The 22078-nt window shown below is 37.7% G+C and overlaps 1 protein-coding gene across 1 annotated transcript; it reads right to left on the bottom strand.

Moving 5' to 3' along the window:
- Window positions 1–1894: 1894 nt before the first annotated feature.
- On the bottom strand, window positions 1895–19074 carry KNG1 (kininogen 1; the record flags this gene model as incomplete). Its single annotated transcript, XM_080623482.1, has 10 exons — window positions 18860–19074; window positions 15874–15984; window positions 14827–14911; window positions 12544–12716; window positions 10748–10855; window positions 8586–8667; window positions 7305–7477; window positions 5754–5861; window positions 4178–4267; window positions 1895–2647 (listed from the first exon to the last, which is right to left on the bottom strand). The coding sequence occupies exons 1-10, from the start codon at window positions 19052–19054 to the stop codon at window positions 1895–1897; spliced, it is 1878 nt and encodes a 625-aa protein (XP_080479608.1). The 5' UTR covers window positions 19055–19074.
- Window positions 19075–22078: the final 3004 nt, after the last annotated feature.

Genomic DNA, 22078 nt, shown 5'->3' with positions numbered 1-22078 from the left:
TTTTCAGAAAGAAAGTACATACAGCAGTTCTGATCATATATCACCAGTCATGACAGATAATTATCTATCTATTTATCTATCTATCATATGCCTATATGGCAGCAAATTACACTACGTTAAAAAAAAATGTTTAGATGCACATAACTAGGCTGAATTTATACTCACAGAGACAGTTCCTGATTTTGGATTTCATTACTTTTAAATGTATCTTTTTAATGTAGTTTTTAATGCAGTTATTAAAAAATGAAGAAAAAGAAACTGCGTGTGCAAAACTGTAGTGATCCCAGTTCCTGTCCTTTTTTTTTTTTTTTTTTTTGCTCCTTGCTAATGGAGCAAAACTTTCATCCACTTCTCTATCCCATTCACTCTCTTTCCATTTTTGTCACTAAGTTGCTGGTTTCTTTTGTTCTTTTCACACCATCCATATTGTTTTACCCTGCCTCTGTCTTTTCCACTTTTATGTCTTCTGTCCTTTCCCTGTAGCTATTTTCTCTTTCAAGATCCCACTGGATCTTTCGTGCCAAGCCCTCCTGATCCTGTTGATCCCTCTCTTTTGCATCCTCTAAGTGGTCTTCATTTGTCTAATTCTTCCTTACCAGTGAGGTGATGGCAATAGATGCATAGGATACAAAAAGACACATTCCCAGCTGTTGAGTATCTAGTCTTGATGCCACAGCAATCCCAGCAGTTGGGATGAACAATTTAAGAGAATATATTTTCCGTCTCTGTGGATTTTTTGGAGGATACTTACACTGTGCTTTCAAGGAATGTGGTCTTTTGCAACAGTGAAGTGTTACCATTTGTAGCGCCTTACAGTTTCAATAACCTTTTACAGGACCAAATAGTAGTTCAAACTGGTGAAGTGACCTAGCGTTACAGTATTTATTTATTGCTGAGGTTGTTTTGTTTGTTTTTTGTTTTGTTTTGTTTTGTTTTTTGATTTTTTTTTCTTGAGGGCTGGAGGGGGAGTATGAGCTGTATAAATCATTGGCTCCATAAAAAGAAAACATATTTTAAGTTGCCAGAAATACTTGGTGATTTTTAGGTAATATATCCCACCAAAACCTCAACCTTTGGAAGATATCCAGAGTAGAAAATACAATCCATTCTCTAAATTATGCATTACCTGTAGAAGAAGGCAGACAAATTGTAGGCAACTAAAGTGTTTGCATTTTTTTCATCTGTCATATTTGTGCACCTCTGTGACATGAAAATCTGTCAATCACAGTGCCTCTGCGGTATAGTTAGCATAATGTTCATAGGGAATAAAAGAGCTGCATTATTCAGGATTCTCCCAGTTGTTCCTGGTTATAACATTCAACAGAACAACTGCTAGTGATAGAGTGGTGGTAATACTAACCTATTTAAAGAAACTAACAGGTAAAACAAGTTCACTTGTTTTATTTTGTTCTTTAAAAGTTCCTTCCAGAAAACTAGAGAAATACTATTTCAGATATCTAAGAAAGGCATCCTTGACTTGCTTTTGTCTTATCCATATTTGATCAAGAGTCTTCATGTAATCTGCAAAATACTTTGTGACACTTTCAAACACGATACAGTAAGATTTGATGCAGTGATTCACTTTGTACCTATAGCAATTTGAGGGAGATAAAATTTTAACTTCTGCAGCCAAAGGCTATTGACTTGCCTTGTCCCTTTACTAGAGAGATTCTGAAGCATTGGTGCCATTGCCTGATTTACATCTTTGCAAATATATGAAAATACAGAGTATTGCCTTATGATCCCAGGTCCCCAGAATTGCTGGTGACCTACTTGGGTATCTTAGCTAACAGAATAGGAGCTTTTGCCTCTTCATATTTTAAGCATTTTGAAAGGCCATATTGTTTTTCTCTTTCTATATGTAATTTCTGGAAAGGCTACTACAGTGTTTGAATTATAGTAAAGCATCTGAGAGGTCAAGGTCTTTCATTTCATTTTGGGAAGGTGTTGAGTTTTCTGTGGCTGGATTGCTGTTTTCTACTGCAGAAGGCAAGAGATCCTCATTTGTGAATTCTCTGGGAAAGCTAGAAGGAGCTGGAATGTCCATAATTTCTTTCCATGGTTTTCCAGGGCATCTGGGGAGAGGAGATTCTGGGCGATCTGACAACCCATTAAATAGAGAAGTATCAGGAAGAATTAGTGGTTCTGCAGGTGTACTGGTTTCCTTTCTTGCAACCCCTGGGTTAACTATCTCTGATGCTGTTTCAGCACTGGATGATGGGAGGGTTTTGTTTTGGTTAAAACCACTTTCATTGGACTCCTCAGAAGATTTGGGGATTGGATGTTTATGTTTCTCATTTTTACTGTGTTTTTTATGCCCACATGCATGACCAGTTCTGTGCTTACAATCCCTTTGATGCTTATACCTTCTGTCAGACTCATGATCCTTTTTATGCCCATGTTTATGCCCATGTTCATGCCCGTGTTTATGCTTGTGTTTATGCTCAGGTTCACGTTCACCTTCTGGATCCTGTCCACCATCTTCTCTTGTTTCTTTATCTGGTCTTTGCTCATCTTCTCTCATTTCTTTATCAGGTCTTTGCTTTTCTTCTTCATTTTTATCAGAGCATGAAATTTCATTTGGCTGATTTAGCATAACAAGGCTTCGAAAAGGTGTGAATCCAGGAGGCCTTCTTAGTAATACAACCTAAAAAACATTGCAATAATAGCCATATTTCTTACATAAACAAGAATGATCTTTTCAGATTTGAGAGATTCAGAAGTTGGGTCATTGAAGTATATGAATCATTTACCAGAAATATGTTATTATATTTTTAAAGTAAGCTAAATAATTATCTTTTCTATTTGTGATAAGTGTGGAAACATAAACATCCTCCTGAATAACTCCAGAGTATTTTAGCAGTTATGTGTTAAAAGAAAAACTTAAGTATCACTGAAATATTGCAAATTTAACATGGGAATGTAACTATAGAGAGGAGAATGTGTACTGGTTTTAATTTATGAACAATATAGCTGATTTCTAAGACTGAATGTCACTGCATCTGTCAGAATATAACACTCCGATGTATAAAACCAGTTTGTGCTAAAGACAAACACATATCTGAGTACTCAATACCAGCATGCACAAAAGATCTGGGTTGTTTTGTTATATGAAATGTAACTATTCAATTTTTTGTTTCTAGATCTGACATACGCATCTCATAAGAATGCTTAGAAATAATACATATAGGTTAAAGTTGATAATATGAAACATTTGTTATTGAGTAATCTCTATTTCCCACATCTGTTAAACTAGAAGACAGAGACTGAATGCATGATGTGCAGTCACTGTCCAATACAGTTTTCATATCTCTCCACCATTTGCAGTCTCTAGCTGCGAATCAGAGTTGTTTGGGATGGAGCTAAACTTGAAAGTTGATATGGATATTGTAGTGAAAACAAGGCAGAAAGACATTTATTGTGGATACATAATGAAACAATAGGTAGTTATGAATATGCTGAGTACAGTGAAGCTACTGATTACGAATGCAAGTTAATCAGTCTGACTTTATTCAAAGTATCTTCTTCATTGGGGAGTATGAGAGTCCCTGCATTTATCAAAAAACCTGCAATCATCAGAACTACAAAAGTTCTGATAATAAAAGAGATTTAAATTTCATTCTGAAATTTTCAAAGTGACCCATGTTCAGGGCTAGTTAATTGTGGAGCTGGGCACAAAGGAAACTGAAAGATCTTCTTGCAGAAATTGACAACCATAGCAGGAGATGCACTACTCATATGAAAAGATTTGCAGATGCTTTTGAAACCTGTGGGGAATAATCACTGCATTGTCAAATACATTTTTGTCTCAATTTTTAAGCCTTGTATGAATAGTAATTCAAAGGAGCTGCTGGGGCTTGATATTTCAGAGCTTAGCTGATAATGCAAAAGTGTAGTTGACAATCAAAATATTCTTTCTGTCCTGTTGCCTTTATATTTCTGTAGTCACTGGATTATCCCCTGTCTCACCTTGTCATGAGACTGACTCAAGCATAACAAGTTGCTGAGGTTAGAGGTTGAGAGAGAGGAGTGTGGCATTACTGAGGTTGTTAAAAGAGCAATGGGTGCCTTCGTATTTGGTACAAAGTATGGGTTAATTTGGAATGGATAAAGAATTTAATGACTGCCTTGGTTCTATGCTCTACTTACGATGATGGATAATGAAAAGGAATCATACCATTGACCGTTCTTTGGAGCAGTTAACCTGGGGAAAGATTTTATTCTCCCATGGGATCACATGAATTTGTGCTTCACATGACAATGGTACCTGTTGACAAAACAAAATCCAACACATTAAGGCATCAAACACAAAGGAAGAGTTGTGCCAAAAAAAACCCCCAACAACAAACAACAAATACAAACTATTTTTTAATAATACTTTTAAATACAAGTATACCTAGAACTTTACCCAAATATCTATGAAATTCATCCTAGTAATGGAGACTTCTTTACTGGGGCACATCACTGCTTAGCTTTTTGAGGTTACAGAATACCAGTGTGAACACTTAAATTTAACTTCAGATTGAAGATTGGATCTTGAAAAATTGGATATTTCATCTCCAGCACTTTTGGAGCACTAACGGTTTAATCTTCGTGATATTCCTAAGAAATATAGTTTGTTGGTGATATTTCTGTCTCTAAAAAATTGGGAAATTGATGTAAAACAGCATTTTTTCCTATTCAGAGCCTGCTGCAGTAATGGATTTTAAATTCTCACAGGTAAATACTGCTCATTTAATGGGAAAAGAGAGGGAAAATTAAGCCTCTTTTTCCCAACCAAATCCCTTGCCAATGGTTTCTGGCCCTATCAACATTACTTTCCAATGTCTGGAACACATTTTTCTGGCGTCAGCAGTATGCACTCCAGAAACATCATTCCTTTGCACACCAGTAACACTCCATTTTCATGTTTTCGTTAGCTGCAAGTCATAGAATCATAGAATGGTTTGGGTTGAAGGGGACATTAAAGCTCATCTAATTTCAATCCCCCTGCCATGGGCAGGGACACCTTTCAAAGGGCAAGTTGCTCAAAGCCACATCCAACCTGGCCTTGAACACTGCCAGGGATAGGGCAGCCACAGCTTCTCTGGGGAACCTGTGCCAGTGTCTCACCACCCTCATAGTGAAGATTTTTTTACTGATATCTAATCCAAATCTCCCCTTTTTCAGTTTAAACCCTTTGTGCTGTCACTACATGCCTTTGTAAAAAGTCCCTCTCCACCTTATTTGTAGGTCCCCTTTAGGTGCTAGAAGACTGTTACAAGGTCTCCCAACTTTTTCAGCCTCTCTCCATAGGAGAGCTGCTCCAGCCCCCAGATCATCTTTGTGGCCCTCTGTAGATTTGCACCAGCAGGTCCACATCCTTTTTATGTTGGGGCTTCCAGAGCTGAACACAGTACTTTAGGTGGGGTCTCATGAGAGTGGAGTAGAGGGGGAGAATCACCTTCCTCAACCTGCTGGCCATGCTCCTTTTAATACAGCCCAGCATATGGTTGGCTTTCTGGGCTGCAAGTGCACACTGCTGGCTTATGTTGAGCTTCGCATCAACCAATTTCCCCAAGTCTTCTCCTCAGCTTCATTTTTTATTAAGATCGACACTGTCTGGGGTTACAAACAGTGAAACATGTCCTGCTTGCTGAAACAAAAGTTTACTGAAAGAGGTAAGAGAACTCGGGATGTGATTTTACTTAAGTGTTTACAAGTTCTATTTATCCATGAGGAATATTACAGTTGGCAACATCATCATTACTTACACTGTCTGACATGGCTTCACAGTCTTCATTAATTTTTTCAAAGTCTGTCTTTGAACAGTTTGTCTTCTGGACTGCAAATGTTACATGGTATTTTTGTCCTGCAACCTCCTGGAAAATTAGCAAGAAGACTTCCTGTGGTAAACGCATTTTATTGAAAAGGGTTCACAGGAAATTTTTCTACGAGCTTATACTCCTTACATTCTACAAGTCCTGACCACGGGGACAACATATGTTAAGAACAATATAAAAATATTTGGCAGCAAACCTATCTGCTTCTAATCAACTTACTTTACTCCAATTCCCATTCTCAAAAATTCCAGTATTGAAACTGAAGGAAACAGAAAGGTCACAATAATATCAGCCCCAAAGTTTTGGTTTTGTTGTATTTGATGCCTATAGCAATTTCATCAATAACAAATAAAATCATTAGAGATACTTCTGTAGAGAGCCAGATATGATGGAAGAAAAGTGGAATGTGTATAAAATGAAGTGTGTGATGAACAGGCACAGTTGAAAACAAATGTATTTGCCAAAAGGAGAGAAACTGCATAGGTTCAAGAATGTGCCTGGTACAAGTTTTCCTAGTATTTTTTACAGAGCCCAAGATAACGTATCTTGTGTCAGAGACAGCAGGCAAAACATGAAATTCTGTCTCTTTTAAGTGTGTTTTTAAAGTGTATGCATGCCAATATCAACCGTGATATGAAAAGTGAGAAAGAAGAAGAAGATTTGAACTAAGAAAAAAGGTTTAAAAAAAGAAAAAGAACTGATATTATTAGTAAGATAAAGTGAGCTTTTGAGAAAAACTGGTGTGCTTTTCCTGCCTTCTCCACTGGTATCATCATACTCAGAAGTTGTTACCAAAGTATTTTCTGAATTACTCTACTGTCTTATTTCCAATTCTGTCCTAAACCTCTGTTTTGGTATGTTGGGACTGTAAACAAGGCAAATACTGACCAGTATTATCCTCCTAATTCCTTGTTCTTCTTTACCCAACTGTATTTATCTGTACATCTTAAGTTATGTGCAGATATACTGAATCTAGCTGCGATAGTATTATTAGGAGAATCAGTATATAAATGAGCATATTTCTCAGGGAAATTGTGAAGCTCCATTTCTTGGAGCTTAGAATAGGGTTGACAGTGTCTAAAATAGCATAGAGAGTATTGGTGTGGTGAAACCACTTGAGTGGTTTCATCTAATCATTCTTTTTTTACTTTAGAAGTCTAAGGTATGTTAAAAAACGCTGGCTAAAGGTGGGGTAGCTATACAGAAATCAGATACTCTGAATCAACTTTCTCTCCATGCTTTTAAAATTGTGTTGTTTAAAAAAAATATAAAAAAATCAAGAGATGAGAGGTTTTTAAGTCACTTCTGAATTCAAGCCAAGATGGATAAAACTTAGCAAGGAAAATTGCATGGATATTTCAGTTACCACGTATTATCAACACTTAGAGAAAAACATTATTTGAAATAGAAATACAAACTTTAGCTAACTTTCAGCTCAGACCAATAACACTGCCATGTCTGTTCCTCATCTCTGTGGTATATCCCAACCTGAACTGTCGCTGCTTCTATCTCTCCACTTTTGTAGTAGAAATCATCATTGCTTTCCGAATTATACTTCTCCATGGAAACCTTCAGTAGTTCCTTCAGTTCTGGACTGTCTTTTGGGACAGTCTTTGGACAACCAGTTTGAGTGGCAGGAATTACTGTCTCTTCAACTGAAAGAAACCAACAGATTTCAGATATAAGGAACAAAAAATTCAATGTAGGTAATGGCTGAAAAAAAATGTCATAAACCCCTGTCTTCTGGAACTCTTCATATTTGGCTCTATCAAATAAAACCAAAGTATCTTTGAGTTTTATATGATCAGCATAATTAGGTCTTGGTTATCTAAAAGAGTACTGCATCAGCACCTGGTGTCATATTGGACGCTTAACAGTTTACTCATGGAAACAAGAATGGTGTGTACCAATTGTGGGTAGCTAGCAAATAAAAGGAGGGAACATCTACGCATATGGAAAGAGCTAACTCAGGTGAAACTAGAGGTGTACATTATTGCAATGAATGAGTGTGTAGAAGAATGCCATTATCATCTCTTGAAAACAAGTATGAATGGGTGATAATGCGTCACTTACTATATGGGGTAGTACTGTATATCCTGTTGTAAAGCTCTGAAGCTGTGATAATCTGTGTCGAAATAGATGGTTGAAGGAAGAAGTAACAATAAGAAGACCAGTTTGACTGCAATGAACTTACAGATTCTAAGAAATTTATTTACTGGGGGGAAAAAAGAAAGCCTGTAACATAACAAATGTAAATATAGCTATGCAATAGAAAATGAACAATGGTAGCATCACTAGGTGAATTACCAACTTTGGACAAAATCTTACAGTCTGCAGCTCCTTTCTCTTTCAAAAGAATACATTGGCGTTCTTTGGAATGTTAGAAGAAGCTACTATTTAAACAATATGATATTAACTTCCTTGTTATTGTTGTGGAAAAGGAATTAATTCTTGTAGGACAGTTATACTCATTGAGTTTTTTAATCTCCAAGTGAGAGTCAGCAACCACTTCCATGTAGTAGAAATAGGACAGTATACAAATGATTAAATGTAACTTTTAGCTATATAAGAAATACTTGTAGGAAGTGAAAAGTCTGTAGTCATTTTTTGTTAAGAGGCAGTGCTTTTCTGGTCCCAGAAGAATTACTTTTTTGTTATTATCTGGTTTTATCTCTTGTATTTTTATTTTGTCTTTCTTTTTACAATTGTAAAAAACCATTGAAAAGTGCAGAACTTGGCAAATTGATAGTGCCTGTGACATACCTGGAAGCTTGCACTGGCTTGCAATATCCACAATCACTTCCTGAAGACTTTGATATGCTTTGGCATCACATTTACCTACCCGCTAGAGTAAAAAACACAAAACAGCTTCTTATTTAGAAATAATGAACAAGCTCACGTTCTAAGTGAGCATACTGCTAAGTCAAGCATATTACTACTAATTCCTTCCTTCCTTCCTTCAATACACTGGGAAGAAGAAGCCTGACAGGCAGTCTGCAGAGCCAACAAATGATTTGGGTTCAAAAGGACCACTCAGGGAAGATAAAACAGTAAAAGAGAAGCTAAATGAACTATTTGTATGTGTTCATTACAGAAAGAAACAGGGAGGTTTACAAGCCAGAATCCTGTTTAATGGAAAACTCACTGGCATTTTTGTCTCAAACTGTGAAGACCAAAAAGAAGATTATGAAATTAAGAAATCAAACATTATTAAGTTTTTTGTATTTACTCAGGTGTTCTAAAGAAACCATGGTAGACGGCTTGCTTAAAATTGTCTTGGTATTTTAGAGCTGGAAGAAAGCAGATATCGATCCAGTTCTTTTTTAAAAAGGTTATAAACCCATAGAACTGATGTTTGTACCATTCCAGTGATTAGAAATAGTTATAAGGAAAGAATTAGGGGGCATGAATACATCAAGGAGAGACCTGGGTTTCTGTAGTAAACAGAAGTCATATTTTGCAGATTTATCAAAGTTCTTCAAAAGCATGAAGAAAAGTGGGTAAAGAGACCTGTTGATAAAGTATATGTAGATTTTAAAAAAGGTTTCAGTGAAGTCTCTTATCAAAGACTCTAAAAGAAACTAATCCATTGTAGAGTAAGATCTTAGGGCTCTGACAGATACTGTTTTCAAACCATCCATAAAAATATCTGCTTAGTTGTTGGTTTAGAAAAAATAATAAAAAATAATACCAAGGCTTATTGTTCAGGTTAAAGAGAATGATACTATGCTCCACTGAAATAGTTCTGTGGTTCACATGCATGTCGAATAGAGGCTGCTCCCTGTATCCTCCCATTTCAAAATGCATAGTATAGAGCTAAATAAAGGTATGAAACAACTTCCATGGAATTTGGTCATGCCAATGTATGGAATATTCTTGGAACATATAATCTAATAATATCTGATGATCTATTAGCAAGGTTTCTTAGCAGTTCAGAGGATAAGCGATAAAAATCTAATCCCACTAACCCTGTGTGATCAAAGCAGTATGTGAATGAGGTAGCACTCCTGCATTAGGTGAGGCGATAAAAATCATTACCTCTAGGTGACAGGTTGGAAAATTCAGGCTCAAGCAGATTAAGTAACTTGCTTAAGGTTTAAGGGCAAGTGTGGGAAATGAAAAGATTTATTTTACCTAGTTTGATTCTAACTCTTCTATTATTTGCCAGTGTTGTCATTCTTTCCTTTTCTGATCAATGCTTCTGAAACATGCCAAAGCATTCTTGAGACATCCAAGGAGTAAGTTTTGAGCAAGAGAGGCTCTTGAATGTAACACCTAACAGTGCGCTTCTGTAACAGCTGAAGCAGATGTGAGTTGGGACTGCTGTGGTTCTTCCCCTCCCATTTGCCACCACTGTTCATTATTATTTGTGTTCCTGCCCTCTACCTTGTATTTGCAGAACCACTTTTCTTCATTCATTGAGAGACAGTTAATTCTGTTCCAGACCAGAGGAAGTACCTGGTTTTGCAATACTGTTTAGCTAGTGTATGTATGTTTGTTAATAAATGTCTTTTGAAGGTCTCTTATTTGGACTGTGGTGGGGTAAAGTGGTAATTCGGCTACTTACTTTTCTTTGAAAATATATCTTAAGCTGGAAAAATAGCGCTAATTTTAGTTGTTGGGTTTGGGGTTGACCTGAGTAACTTCTTGAATATCTGGATAAGAGGTTCTCAAGGGATTTATTATCTGTGTGAGACTCTTTGGATTCTGTACAGTAATCTGTAAACGTTTCAGTGGTCATCTTAGTAACCAATTCAGGAGAAGACAGATGTTTTAATTGCATAAATAGACAGCTATCTACAAGCCTGGATTTAAACTTCATTCACAAATTGAAGCAAGACTATAAATATTTTCTTGAGCCAGATATTAATGATTATTTGTTAATATGATGTTTTCTCAATTAACGAATTTTGAAGATTACTTACACCTCTGGAAGTGGTTTTGCACTCTGGAGTTAAATCTTGAAATTGGTCTTTGGAGCAATTAGTCTCCTCAATTTCATATTTAATTGCATAATTCCATCCAGCTACCACCTAGAACAGATATTTTGGAGATACATCATATAAACCAATACAAACTTGGAACTTAAACTATTAAATGTGATTAGCAAAGAAAGCAAAACAACTTTTCTCGTGCCTTCCGTCCATCAAATCACCTTGCAGTCATGGAGCCATAGAGTATTCATGCAGAGAAAAAAAACCCCGGAAACTTGTTCTTGTGATACTAAAGTTAAACTAAGTCATGCATACACTAGAAGCACACTTTGTATTTAGATTCCACTTCTCCTGGCAAGCCTGCAGCCTCATAATGGTTGGTTTCTTGTGCTTTCCTCCAAAGTATGTGTAACTTACTACTCCCAGTGAGAGGAAGCTGGTCTAGATAGATGACTATACTAATACGGCTTGGCAAGTCCTATGTTCCTGAGCATGGGACATGGTAAAGAAGTATCTGAATAATGTAGCTTTGTACTGCTGACATCATTTGTTATTGGCTGTCCTGCATTTATCATCTACCTATAATTCTGTCTGCCTTCCCCTGCCCTCTGTTTTGTCCAGATTTGTGACCCTTTTTTTCATTTTCTCCTGGAAGTGATTTAGTTTTCCTCGCTATAGCTACTGCTGCTCACCCATGAAATCTCTCCATGTCACAGTGTTGGGCTAGAAAGGGGAAATAATCAAATATAGGAACTTTCCATTCCAGCTCAGTTAAAGTGGAGGGCTCTAACTACTCTCTGTTGGCCAGAAGTGACATGATGGTTCTCTTCCCAGCTGCTGGATTTTAGTCTGTCTGTGACATTTTGTCATGTGGCTTAAATGTTGTGCAATCTTGTCCTTCAGCTAAGAAGATCATTACCATCAGTAAATAGAGAGAGGACAATCTGAATTAAATCATGGGTCAGATTGATATGAGATCAGAAATGCTTTTTGGCTAAGTAAATACATATACATACAAAGAAAAGTGTCTGTATTTGGTGTTAGCTTATATACTGGTTGAAAAACAAACAGGAAACTCTATTTTCTAGCAACAATCATGCTATCCAAGGGAAAGCCTTTCACAGGGAAATAATTGTTGCTTGGAATACCAGATTTCTGCAACTTAAGAAGTCACTTCTTGCAAAGCAGATATTCCTGTGTGCAGAAATCTTTCAGCAAGTGGCATGTTGGCATTTTGTTTTTCTTACCCAGTTTTCCTGTATGGTGTTTACTTGTCCTATAGTGTATAGCAGCTGCTGCATACAAGCCCTAATGCATTGCAAAAACATAGATGCCTGCTGCTGTTTGAGTGGCTGAAGAGTATATGAGACATCTGTGCTGGCTGGCAGTTTTGGCACAGCACCTAGGATAGATCTGCTCCCGCTGGAGCTTCAGGGTGAGGCCAAGTAGAATACCCGAGTCTTGAAGATGACACAAGGTGTCTGTGTCAGCAGTGAATGCAAATAAACTGGGGCTGAACACTGGTTAGATGGAACTGCAGATAAAGAAGAAGTATGTTTGCCATCAGTTTGTAAAGTTGAAAGCTCTGAAAATCCAGTAGGTAACGATTTATGATTTCTTATAAATGAAGAGAATTATTTACAGTGTCTACTGTATATGTATTTTGTATACTTTTACTGTGAATTATAAGCTAACTTAAAAATCAGAAACACGTACATAAAACAGTCAGGGTCTGGAGTTTTGTGGGCGTTTTTTTGATAAAATTTAGAGAAAAATTGTACACAAACCTGTCTTGTAGCTTCTTTTATTTCCACAAGCTTAAAAAGGGCAGGTTCAGCACTGTGCTTGTTAAACTTCTGAATGGCTTGTTTCAGAATTTCCAACACTACTGAACTGTCACTTGATATAGGATGAAAGCATCCAAGACATGTAGCCTGAGTAAGTGTTATCTTTGGCGTAGCTAGAAAACAAACAAAACAAAACAAAAAAGAACTTCATGTAAAACAATCTCAGGTTTTAATTTTTCCTATGTGGGAATGAGAGAAAAGGCTCAATGAGCTAGAACCTCTCCTGCATTTAATTGGGATGAGCAAAACCCACATTTCAGTTTCAGAGCCTGCAAAGACATTCACTGCATCATGTTTTTGTTTGTGGTGGTAGGGGGCATCCATGACATTAGGATCCAGGCATGGTTTCAGCAGCAAACTTCATTCAGAGGGGTGGGTGAGTTCAGGAGCCATTGAATCTCTGAATGTGACACCATTCAGGAAGGGTCATCACTCAGTCAGTCAGGCTAGAGCCACTGGAGGCTACAACGTAGAAGATGTTCTTTCAGATTCTTCAAAGCTCAACCACTGTGGGCAGCTGCTTACTGTCCTCACCATGTTTCAGGGTGGGGACTTTGGCAGGTGTGTTTTGGCTCACCCATGTGAACTGCTCTGACTTTGAGCTCCTTCGGGACTGTAGTTGAACTATTTTACTGCTGTGCTGTTTGAAACCCCTGCTAGTCACTGTGGCTGCCAGTTACCACTTGGTGTTACCTTCAGGATTAACCAGCTGGATTTTCTTTGCGTAGACAAGCTTGATGGGGATGCTCAAACTTCTGTTTCCTACTCCTAATCCTATTAACTTTCTTTCCTTTCTAGTAATCATGGATTGGATTTTCATAAATTAATTTTATAGTTCAGTACGTAAATTAATTTCATGATTCAGTGAGCTTGAGAATGAAAGTGGGACAATATGTGGTCTCTGTGGAATTGAAGTAAAATTTGTGTGCCTTATCCTCAGCTGGCTTAAACCAGTTTTAACGGAGGTAAGCCAGCTTCTACCAGCCAGAAACCAATCCAGAGTCAGTATGATCAAACTGTTCTACCAAGAAGGCTGAACAATATGCTACTTGACATGGTGGGGAAATCCCTCAACAGATAGGATCTATTGTTTTACTCTTTCTGTTTTAATCCTTCAGACTTGATCTGTTTCTTCTGTACATTGTGAATATCTCAGTGTAAGCAACACTATTTAGTTTTAGCTCTCCAAGGAGTACTTGAGCGAAGGTCCTGCCCTTCGTATTTTTACCATCACTTATCTTGACTGACAAATATATGCATGTTACAGAAAAATGTGACCATGTTTCCAAGGAGTAATCACAAAGTAGATAATAAAACATAAAGTGACTATGGTACCAACATTTTCATAAGTGCTGAACAAACATGTATTCTTTTTTCAGAATTGCTATGACTTGCTAAAAGGAGATGAGCTTCTTAGACTGAATAGATAATTCATTTATGTATGTTTTATTATTTTTCTAAGCAAAGATTCAAATGCAAATTTCCTTCCCATGCATTTTCTGTGGGATTCACACACCTTCTACTGGCAACTAGATGTCACCATTGCCCTACAAATGCGTCCAAACCAAGTGGTGTTTATTCTGTAGCAGAACATGGATTTTGTGAGTACTGCAGTTCCTAGAATGACACTGGCTGTAGGTATAGACATTTAGCTTTAAACAAGGTAATTAGGAACAAAAAACCTCAAGCTCCCAGCTACCAGTTAGTTTAAAACTAGCTTGGATATGTCTTACATGAACACGGGGCATAAGCACATAGAGATCTCAGTTGTAAAGCTTTAAAGTACTGATCTCTTTGTAATACAGAAAATTACTATGTGAACATAGTCATATATGAATGTCTTACAGGCAAGAAATGTAGTACTGCTTATTGCTAAGGTCTAAAAGATATCACAGTTTCTTATACATAATTACATCATTGCTAGATGTTTATTTTGTAAATTAATTTTTTCTTTTTTTATGGGGGTAAATGCTCTTTTAGTGCACAAACAGAAATAATTAGTAATTTTTAGTTTGGAGAAAATTAAGATACAATTTTGTTGTATTTTTTTTTTCTAATAATTTCTGGCACAATTTGATACTTGAATAAATAAAGACAAAATTTAAAGCATGAGAAGTGGTATCTAGTCTCTAAGTTACTGATATGTTTTGATCTTAAGCAAATTCATTTCCCATTCTTATTTGTCAATGTACTTGTTGAATGCTGCCCCAAACAGTCCCATACCTGGAAATATTTTGCAGTCTTGTGAAACATTGCTTGTTTTTTCAGCACTATTCATGTGAACTCGAGCTGTGCATTCTCCTGTTTTCTGCAAAAACATAACATTTGTCTTAAACTTGCTGAAGAAAAAGGCAATATTATGTATTCCTGTAGCTGTTGAACAAAGTTGACACTTGCAAATTGAGTTTGGGGAAGAAGTTCATATGTACACTTGCAGTAATATCTAATTTGCTGGTTTGTTACCCAAAAAGGAACAGTTTTGTTTGTGAGGAGAGTAGGGATGAACTAAGCAGATAGTTTGAAAGATTGCTTTGTATCATGATTGATGCATGCTAATTAACTAAAGAATTTGCAGTCAGAATAACGGAATAACGGAACTGAACACATCCCCATAAATGAGGTCTGTATAAATTTTGTATTTACATCATTTCCACACTGCTAGGACAAGATATGCCGCAATGACCATGGCATTTCACATTGATTCGTATGGTATCACAACCATCCCTTTTTTTGCATTGTGTAGTGTGGGAAATAACAGTGACTTCCACTGGATATATGCAGTGTTCCTGCCCACTATGTGTGCCCCAATTGTATTTCCTGTAGGTGCCCTCTAGTAGCATGAGCCAGACATGCTTTATACTTTTAAAAGTCCTCTGTAAATTTTCTGCCATAGTGGCTTCCATGTCAGTATTTTTGTTGGTGCAGATCTGAAGTAAATTTGGTTGTGCAAGTTTCCATTATGCATAATTAACAGAAGGTTTTATAGCCCTCATACTCTCCGTATATCTTATGTTGAATTTATGGTGAACCTTCGTATTGAAGCACTGAAATGTCTCCTTCTGTACATATTCAGGATTATAATGGTAAACTCATTTTATGATGGTTAACTTTAATGTTGTAAACATTTTTGTACTGTACTTTAATCCTCTCAAAAGCAACACAGCTAAAAAAAGCTAAATTCTCTGCTGTATTTTTCCCCAAGCAACTGCAGTCCTGGTCATTATGCTGCTGTTTCTGTACAGAAAACTTCTGAAAAGAACAGATACTTACAGCCTCTGCAGATACTTTGTAAGCACAGTCTTGCCAGAGTTTATTTTCCTCGGTGGCACAAGTGGTTTCTCGTATTCGATATTTCACATAGAACTGTGCATCAGGACCTGCCTGGATAAAAATATGCATGTCATTGTTTGTGTAGCGATAGATCAGGTGAAAAGATAAGAGCTTCAAAAGGTAAATATTATCCATTTTATAGTACAATCTCAGATTAGCTGCTGGCCTCCATACAAGGTCTCCCAAATCTCCATAGTTCAACAATTAACTTATCTAATTATATTAATGAACCCTTACTTACAAAGGTAGGTAATATGTTCACGTACGTTGACACTAGATGCAGTATGCTCAGCCACCTTCATTTTAAATTATAGTACCAAGATTTTTAAAACCAGAAATAAGTAGTTATATTCGTACTCATATTGAAATGTACTCCAAATAAGCAAATTTGGGTTGCTGCTCAAATAGTTAGCATAATTACCAGCTTGGACTGTGCTCCTGTCTGACTCCTTCACTCTTACTCTTGGCCTTCTCCCAGATCTGTCTACTTTCCTTCTGTACAATTCTATAGGCAGTCCAGAAACAGCAGCCAGCAACCCTCAGGCAGGCTGGCTGTGCCCAAACTGCCTTTACACTATAGTAAAAGGGTATATTGGCTGCCTTGCCTACTTGGTGCAAAGGGGTGAGGAGAGCATATGCTCTGGAGACAGCCTTTGGCAGTGCCTGCAGTTTACCTCTAGGCGTTAAAGGCTGTGCTGCTCATGAGGGTAGATTATATAGGTAAATATATGATGATATTTCATCCATAAGACAATATACAGACAAAGCATTAAGTGAAGTTGGGCCTGGCCTCTGGAATGGTTTCTGATGTTGGTAAATTAGGAGGGGCAGTTTCTCCTTGACATAAACTGAGTGGTGAGACTGTGCCTACAGGTAACACACTGCAACGTTCGTGGTTAATCCTTTAGAGGAAATATAAAGCTGGAAATTACTAATCTTTCACAGCCACTAAATGTGCTCTTCCAACATGCTTTTTCTAGTACAAACGCAGGCAGCTGCTGGACTTTAACACCAGTTATTCTCAAATGATACTGCTGGAGAATAAATTATAATTCTTGCCTTAGTGGTATCAAAAAAGTGAAGCTGAGCTGACACAAGTGGAACATACTAGATTTAAACTTGTGTAGACACAGAACTAGATTTTGTGTTCTCTCAATTTCTGTCGCGTATTGCTACAACTACAGGAGTGTGGAGGTACCTGATATAATGGTTGAAGGTTGTAAAACAGGATGAAAGAGTCTCTAAAAATGTAATGGACTTAATCCTCAGCAGGTATAAATTCACATTTATAGAGCTGCATCAGATTATACTATTGTGGATGTGGACTTAAAAAGAGCTGAATTCTGTTTTCTGTTACAGTGTTCTAAGTCTGCAGTAAATCAACTCAGTGAGTAAATGAAAGAAGTGAGAGAAGACATTGTTTCTGTATTTGTTGTTGGTCTATTTCATTATTATAATGAATAGCTATGCCTTTAACTGGGGCAGGTTCAGTCTTTCACCAGTCAGCTTTTATGTTTTATTACCTTATCAATAATGAATATACATGAATATGTAATACCCAGTTATTTAATTAATGCATTCAACATTGTGAGACTAACGATGAGCAAAGGCTATACTCTTTTTAGAAAAAGAATAACGAATATGAGGAAATCTCTGTTGCAGATTCCTTTTTTTTTACTTAATATCATAGTCAGATCAATGATTCAAAGTAATAATCGATTTCCACCTCAGATCTTTCAAGGAAAGGAAAGATGGATATCTAGGAAAGGATAAATAATAATTGCAATAAACGTGTTCTTAAAAAATAGAACACTGTTTAAGATAAAATACTGAAACTAATACCTGTCTTTTGGGACTATCAGCAAAAGGAAGGTGATGTTACAACTATGATATAATGATGTTTGCATTTGGCTGTTGTTAAAAATGTGTGTTGTTCAATGAAGACAGTGGGACTACTCGTTTGCTTAATATTAGTTGCATAAAGAGTTTGCCAGGTTTTAGTCTTTGTCACTACATGAGAAAGTCTCCCCAGTTTGAAAACAGGAAAATCGGAGGGTAGGTGCCATGGGATATAAGTAGTTTACTCTAAAGCATTTAGCAATTCATGTCCCCTTTCTGGGTAAAAGTGTCTTGTGATTTTGTAGTGCAAAATATTCTTTCTGACACTGGGTATCTTATGTTTTACATCTGAAAATCCAATCCAGTAGAAAAAAATGCTAATGATGTTTTGAAGTAAAGTAATGCTTGTCATTATTATGGTAATGTCTTCTTTGTATGCCTCTCAGGGGTGAATACTCTTTTGTTAGATTAACATTATGCAAAAGGACTCCAGGCAATGGATCATATTTCATTTTTTTTTTCTTCTGTAATTTTAGCTGTCACCCTATTTGTCTAAACTGCTACCTAGTGCTTTTAGAGAGATCTGTGACTCGGGACTAGTGTCAAATAATAGTCACAAATAATTTATTCACAGTATTGCCAAATTTTATGAGGTCTTTCTTTTTCATATGTGCTACCAGCTCTTCCCAAATCAAGATAATATTCACATTTTTTAGAAAGTATGGTTTTGCCATTGATCTGACAACCTTACTGATGATGGGAAGGGATAGGATTCCCAGCACAAAAAGGAGAATTGAGAGTGGACAAGTAAGACACAGTTTTAGTGGTAGAAATGTTCTATTCTTTAGTCCCTGAGTTAATAAGCAGTTCACCAGCACACATAGTTCTGAAGATAAGAACATAATATATGTTCCTTGTCATGGTAGTGAGTATCTTACTGTGCAAGTAATTTCTTTGGGTTTTTTTAAATATTCTGGAATATGCTTTGCTGTCATGCTTGCTTTCTTATGAAGGAGAGAGAGAGAATCTGATTCGGAGTGCATGAACAATTCAAGCCTCTTTTTTTTTTCCTTCAAAGTCTACTTACAGTTCTCTTGGCTTCCATCACCATGTGTAGAGCAAATTGATTACCAGTTGCTGTGTCTCCATTGTATTTCTTCAGTGCTGCGTCGACAGCTTTAAAGACATAAGGATCATCACAGTCCAAAAAGTCAAATAGAAGAGGGGTGGCTCTGCTAGAGAAAAAGTTACAGCAGAGTGCTAGTACAATAAAATAGATCATAATTAGATAAAAAAAAAAAAGCCCCCACTGAATTAGAAGGCTCTTTAAAAACCAAATGGAAAAGGAATGCTTGCCAGGGTTTTAGTCACCTCTCCTGTTTTTCAGGAGCTACAGCTAAGTAAACAGAATGAGTGGATTGCTGGGGTTGGTTGGTTTTCATCATACCCTGTTTATACTGCAAATAAACTTCTGAGTTTATCTAAATAAACTTTATGTGGTCACCAGAATGACACTAGGGTTATCCACCTGCCATCAAGATAACAGGCTAAATGGCTGCAGCTGGAGGCAGGATTAGACTAAGTAGGATGGCCTCTGGGCAAAAGAGAAAGCAGAATGTAGGTTTCTAGCTTCTTAACGTATGAACTGCTACTGAGAATCTATTTTTGAAGGCTTAATAAAACACCCAAGAAGGTCACAGTGGCAATGAAGTTCTGGTTCTGGACAACAACCCTGTAAATTTTATAGATCTGTTTAGTGTTCAGACTGCCATAGTTCTGAGAAGTCAGAACATGTTTGAAAAAGCCTTTGGACAGATGCATATCATTGAATGTCGCATAACTCTTCAATGACACTTGATAAACTTTGTCCTTCATGCTACTATTGGAAGGGTCCATCTTTTCTGCCATATGACAACTACCTTTGGACCATGGATTAGTTAGCCTTCAGAATGTTTTGTTACTGTTACAGATAGGGAAAGTGATGCCCAAGAACAAGTGATTAAGTAATGTTGCGTGTGTCTGTCAAATCCAGAATTAGAGCTGGATGGGAACATCTCGTACTTATCTCCAGTGCTGAGTACCAAATAGCTTTGCTTTAAATCTGTGAATGCTTTAGGATTGCCTCAGCTCCATTGTTTTAGTTGTATCTTGCTGTATTGAGTTTGCATGGCAAGGTTTTGGTAGTGGGGATGTACATGTGTGGCTTTTGTGAGAAGCTGCTAGAAGTTTCCCCCATGTCCAATAGAGCTGATGCCAGACAGCTCCAAGATGGAGCTGCTGCTGGCCAAGGCTGAGCCATTCAGCGAATGGTAGTGCCTCTGGGATAACATATTAAGAAGGGAGCGGGGGGAACTGCACAATAGCAACTTCAGCTGGAGAGGGGAGTGAAAATATGAAAGAAAACAGCCCTGCAGACATGAAGATCAGTGAAGAAAGAGATGCTCCAGGTGTTGGAGCAGAGAAACCTCTGCAGCCCATGGGGTGGCCCATGGTGAAGCAGGCTGTCTCCCTGTAGCCCATGGAGGTCAACGGTGGAGCAGGGGGATGCTCAAAGGAGGTTGTGACCTTGTGGGAAGCCTGTGCTGGAGCAGACTTCTGGCAGGACCTGTGACCCCATGGAGAGAGGAGCCCACACTGGAGTAGGTTTGCTGGTAGGACTTGTGACCCAGCAGGGACCCACGCTGGAGCAATCTGTTCCTGAAGGACTGCACTCTGTCAAATGACCTGCACTGGAGCAGTTCATTAGGAACTGCAGCCTATGGGAAGGACTCATGGTGGAGAAGTTAGTGGAGGATTGTTTCCTGTGGGAGGGGTCTCACTCTGTAGCAGAGGAAGAGTGTGAGGAGTTCTGCCCTGGGGAGCAAGGAGCGGCAGAAACAATGTGTGATTCTATGACCACAACCCCCATTCACTGTTCCCCTGCATCGCTGAGATGGAAGGAGGTAGAGAATTTGGGAATAAAGTTCAGCCTAGGAAGAAGGGAGAGATGGGTGGAAGGTGATTTTAAGATACAGTTTTATTTCTTATTATCCTACTCTGATTTGATTGGTAATAAACTAATTTCTCCAAGTCAAGTCTGTTTTGCCCTTGACAGTAATTGCTGAGTGACCTCTCCCTGTCCTTATCTTGACCCATGAGCCTTCGGTTATATTTTCTCTCCCCTGTCTAGCTGAAGAGGGGAGTGGTGGAGTCTAGCCGGGGTCAACCCACCGCATTTGCTACAAGTTTTGCTTAAAGAAAATGCACTTTAGAGGCTTTGTGGATAAACTGTGCCAGAAATAAGGTTGTTCATACATGGTTATGCACTTTTAAAAATTAGACGACCTCCATTCAGTTACACAAAATGCTGTTTTCCCATTTTGTTTCTTTTTTCTCCAGCATAGCCCTTGCACTGTGTTTTACTTTATGTCATTTAAAATCTACTCTGAGGACCAAATAACTAATTTTTTAAGGTTAATCCCATGTTCTTTCTCATGAGATAACCATTCTGAACTAACTCATTGACATCCCAGGTATGGCTGAATGGACTTTAACTTGATGGGGGCTAGAGTTCATAGAGACACCAGTACTCTTTCTTCCTGCTCCTCCCAGCTCTGTTTCCAATGAGGAAGGTTCAATGATAAAGAAAACATTTACATGAAATAGTTATTACATGCATTTGCTTTTTTCCTCTTCTGAGAGCAATTATGAACTGCTTGAAAAGGGCTGTCCTTGAATGCCACTTAAACTTGAGAAGAAACTTCTTCTCAGTGAGGGTGACGGAACACTGGAACAGGCTGCCCAGGGGGGCTGTGGAGTCTCCTTCTCTGGAGACATTCAAAACCTGCCTGGACACATTCCTGTGTAACCTTATCTAGGTGTTCCTGCTCAGGCAGGGGGATTGGACTAGATGATCTTTTGAGGTCCCTTCCAATCTCTAACATACTGTGATACTGTGAATGCAGTATTTCTGGTATATCACCACCTGTAACCGTACCAGTGCAGCAGGCCACCCTGATGTCTTAAACTCCAAGTTATTAACTATTCGCAGATCTTTTCTAAATAATGTTGGGCACCCAACCACTATTGGTCAATATATCTTAGAGTATGCCTCATGGATGTTTACTGTGCAGCTAAACTTACATAGTAACAAAAAAGACAAAACTTTGGCAACTGTGTCAAGAAAAAAAGAAAGTGTACTCATTTTTATTTTCTTTGAATTTTTATAAAGCATGAGTGTAGTGCTATGGATCATTTTTTATGGAAATCGGTCAGATTTCCTCAGAGAAGTACATTATGATTGTGAATTATGAGAAAAGGAAAGATT

This window comes from Psittacula echo (assembly GCF_963264785.1).
Source record: "Psittacula echo genome assembly, chromosome: 7".
Taxonomy (NCBI): Eukaryota; Metazoa; Chordata; class Aves; order Psittaciformes; family Psittacidae; genus Psittacula; species Psittacula echo.
The sequence above is the reverse complement of the archived record's forward strand: the minus strand, read 5'-3'. Positions and strand labels throughout refer to the sequence as shown.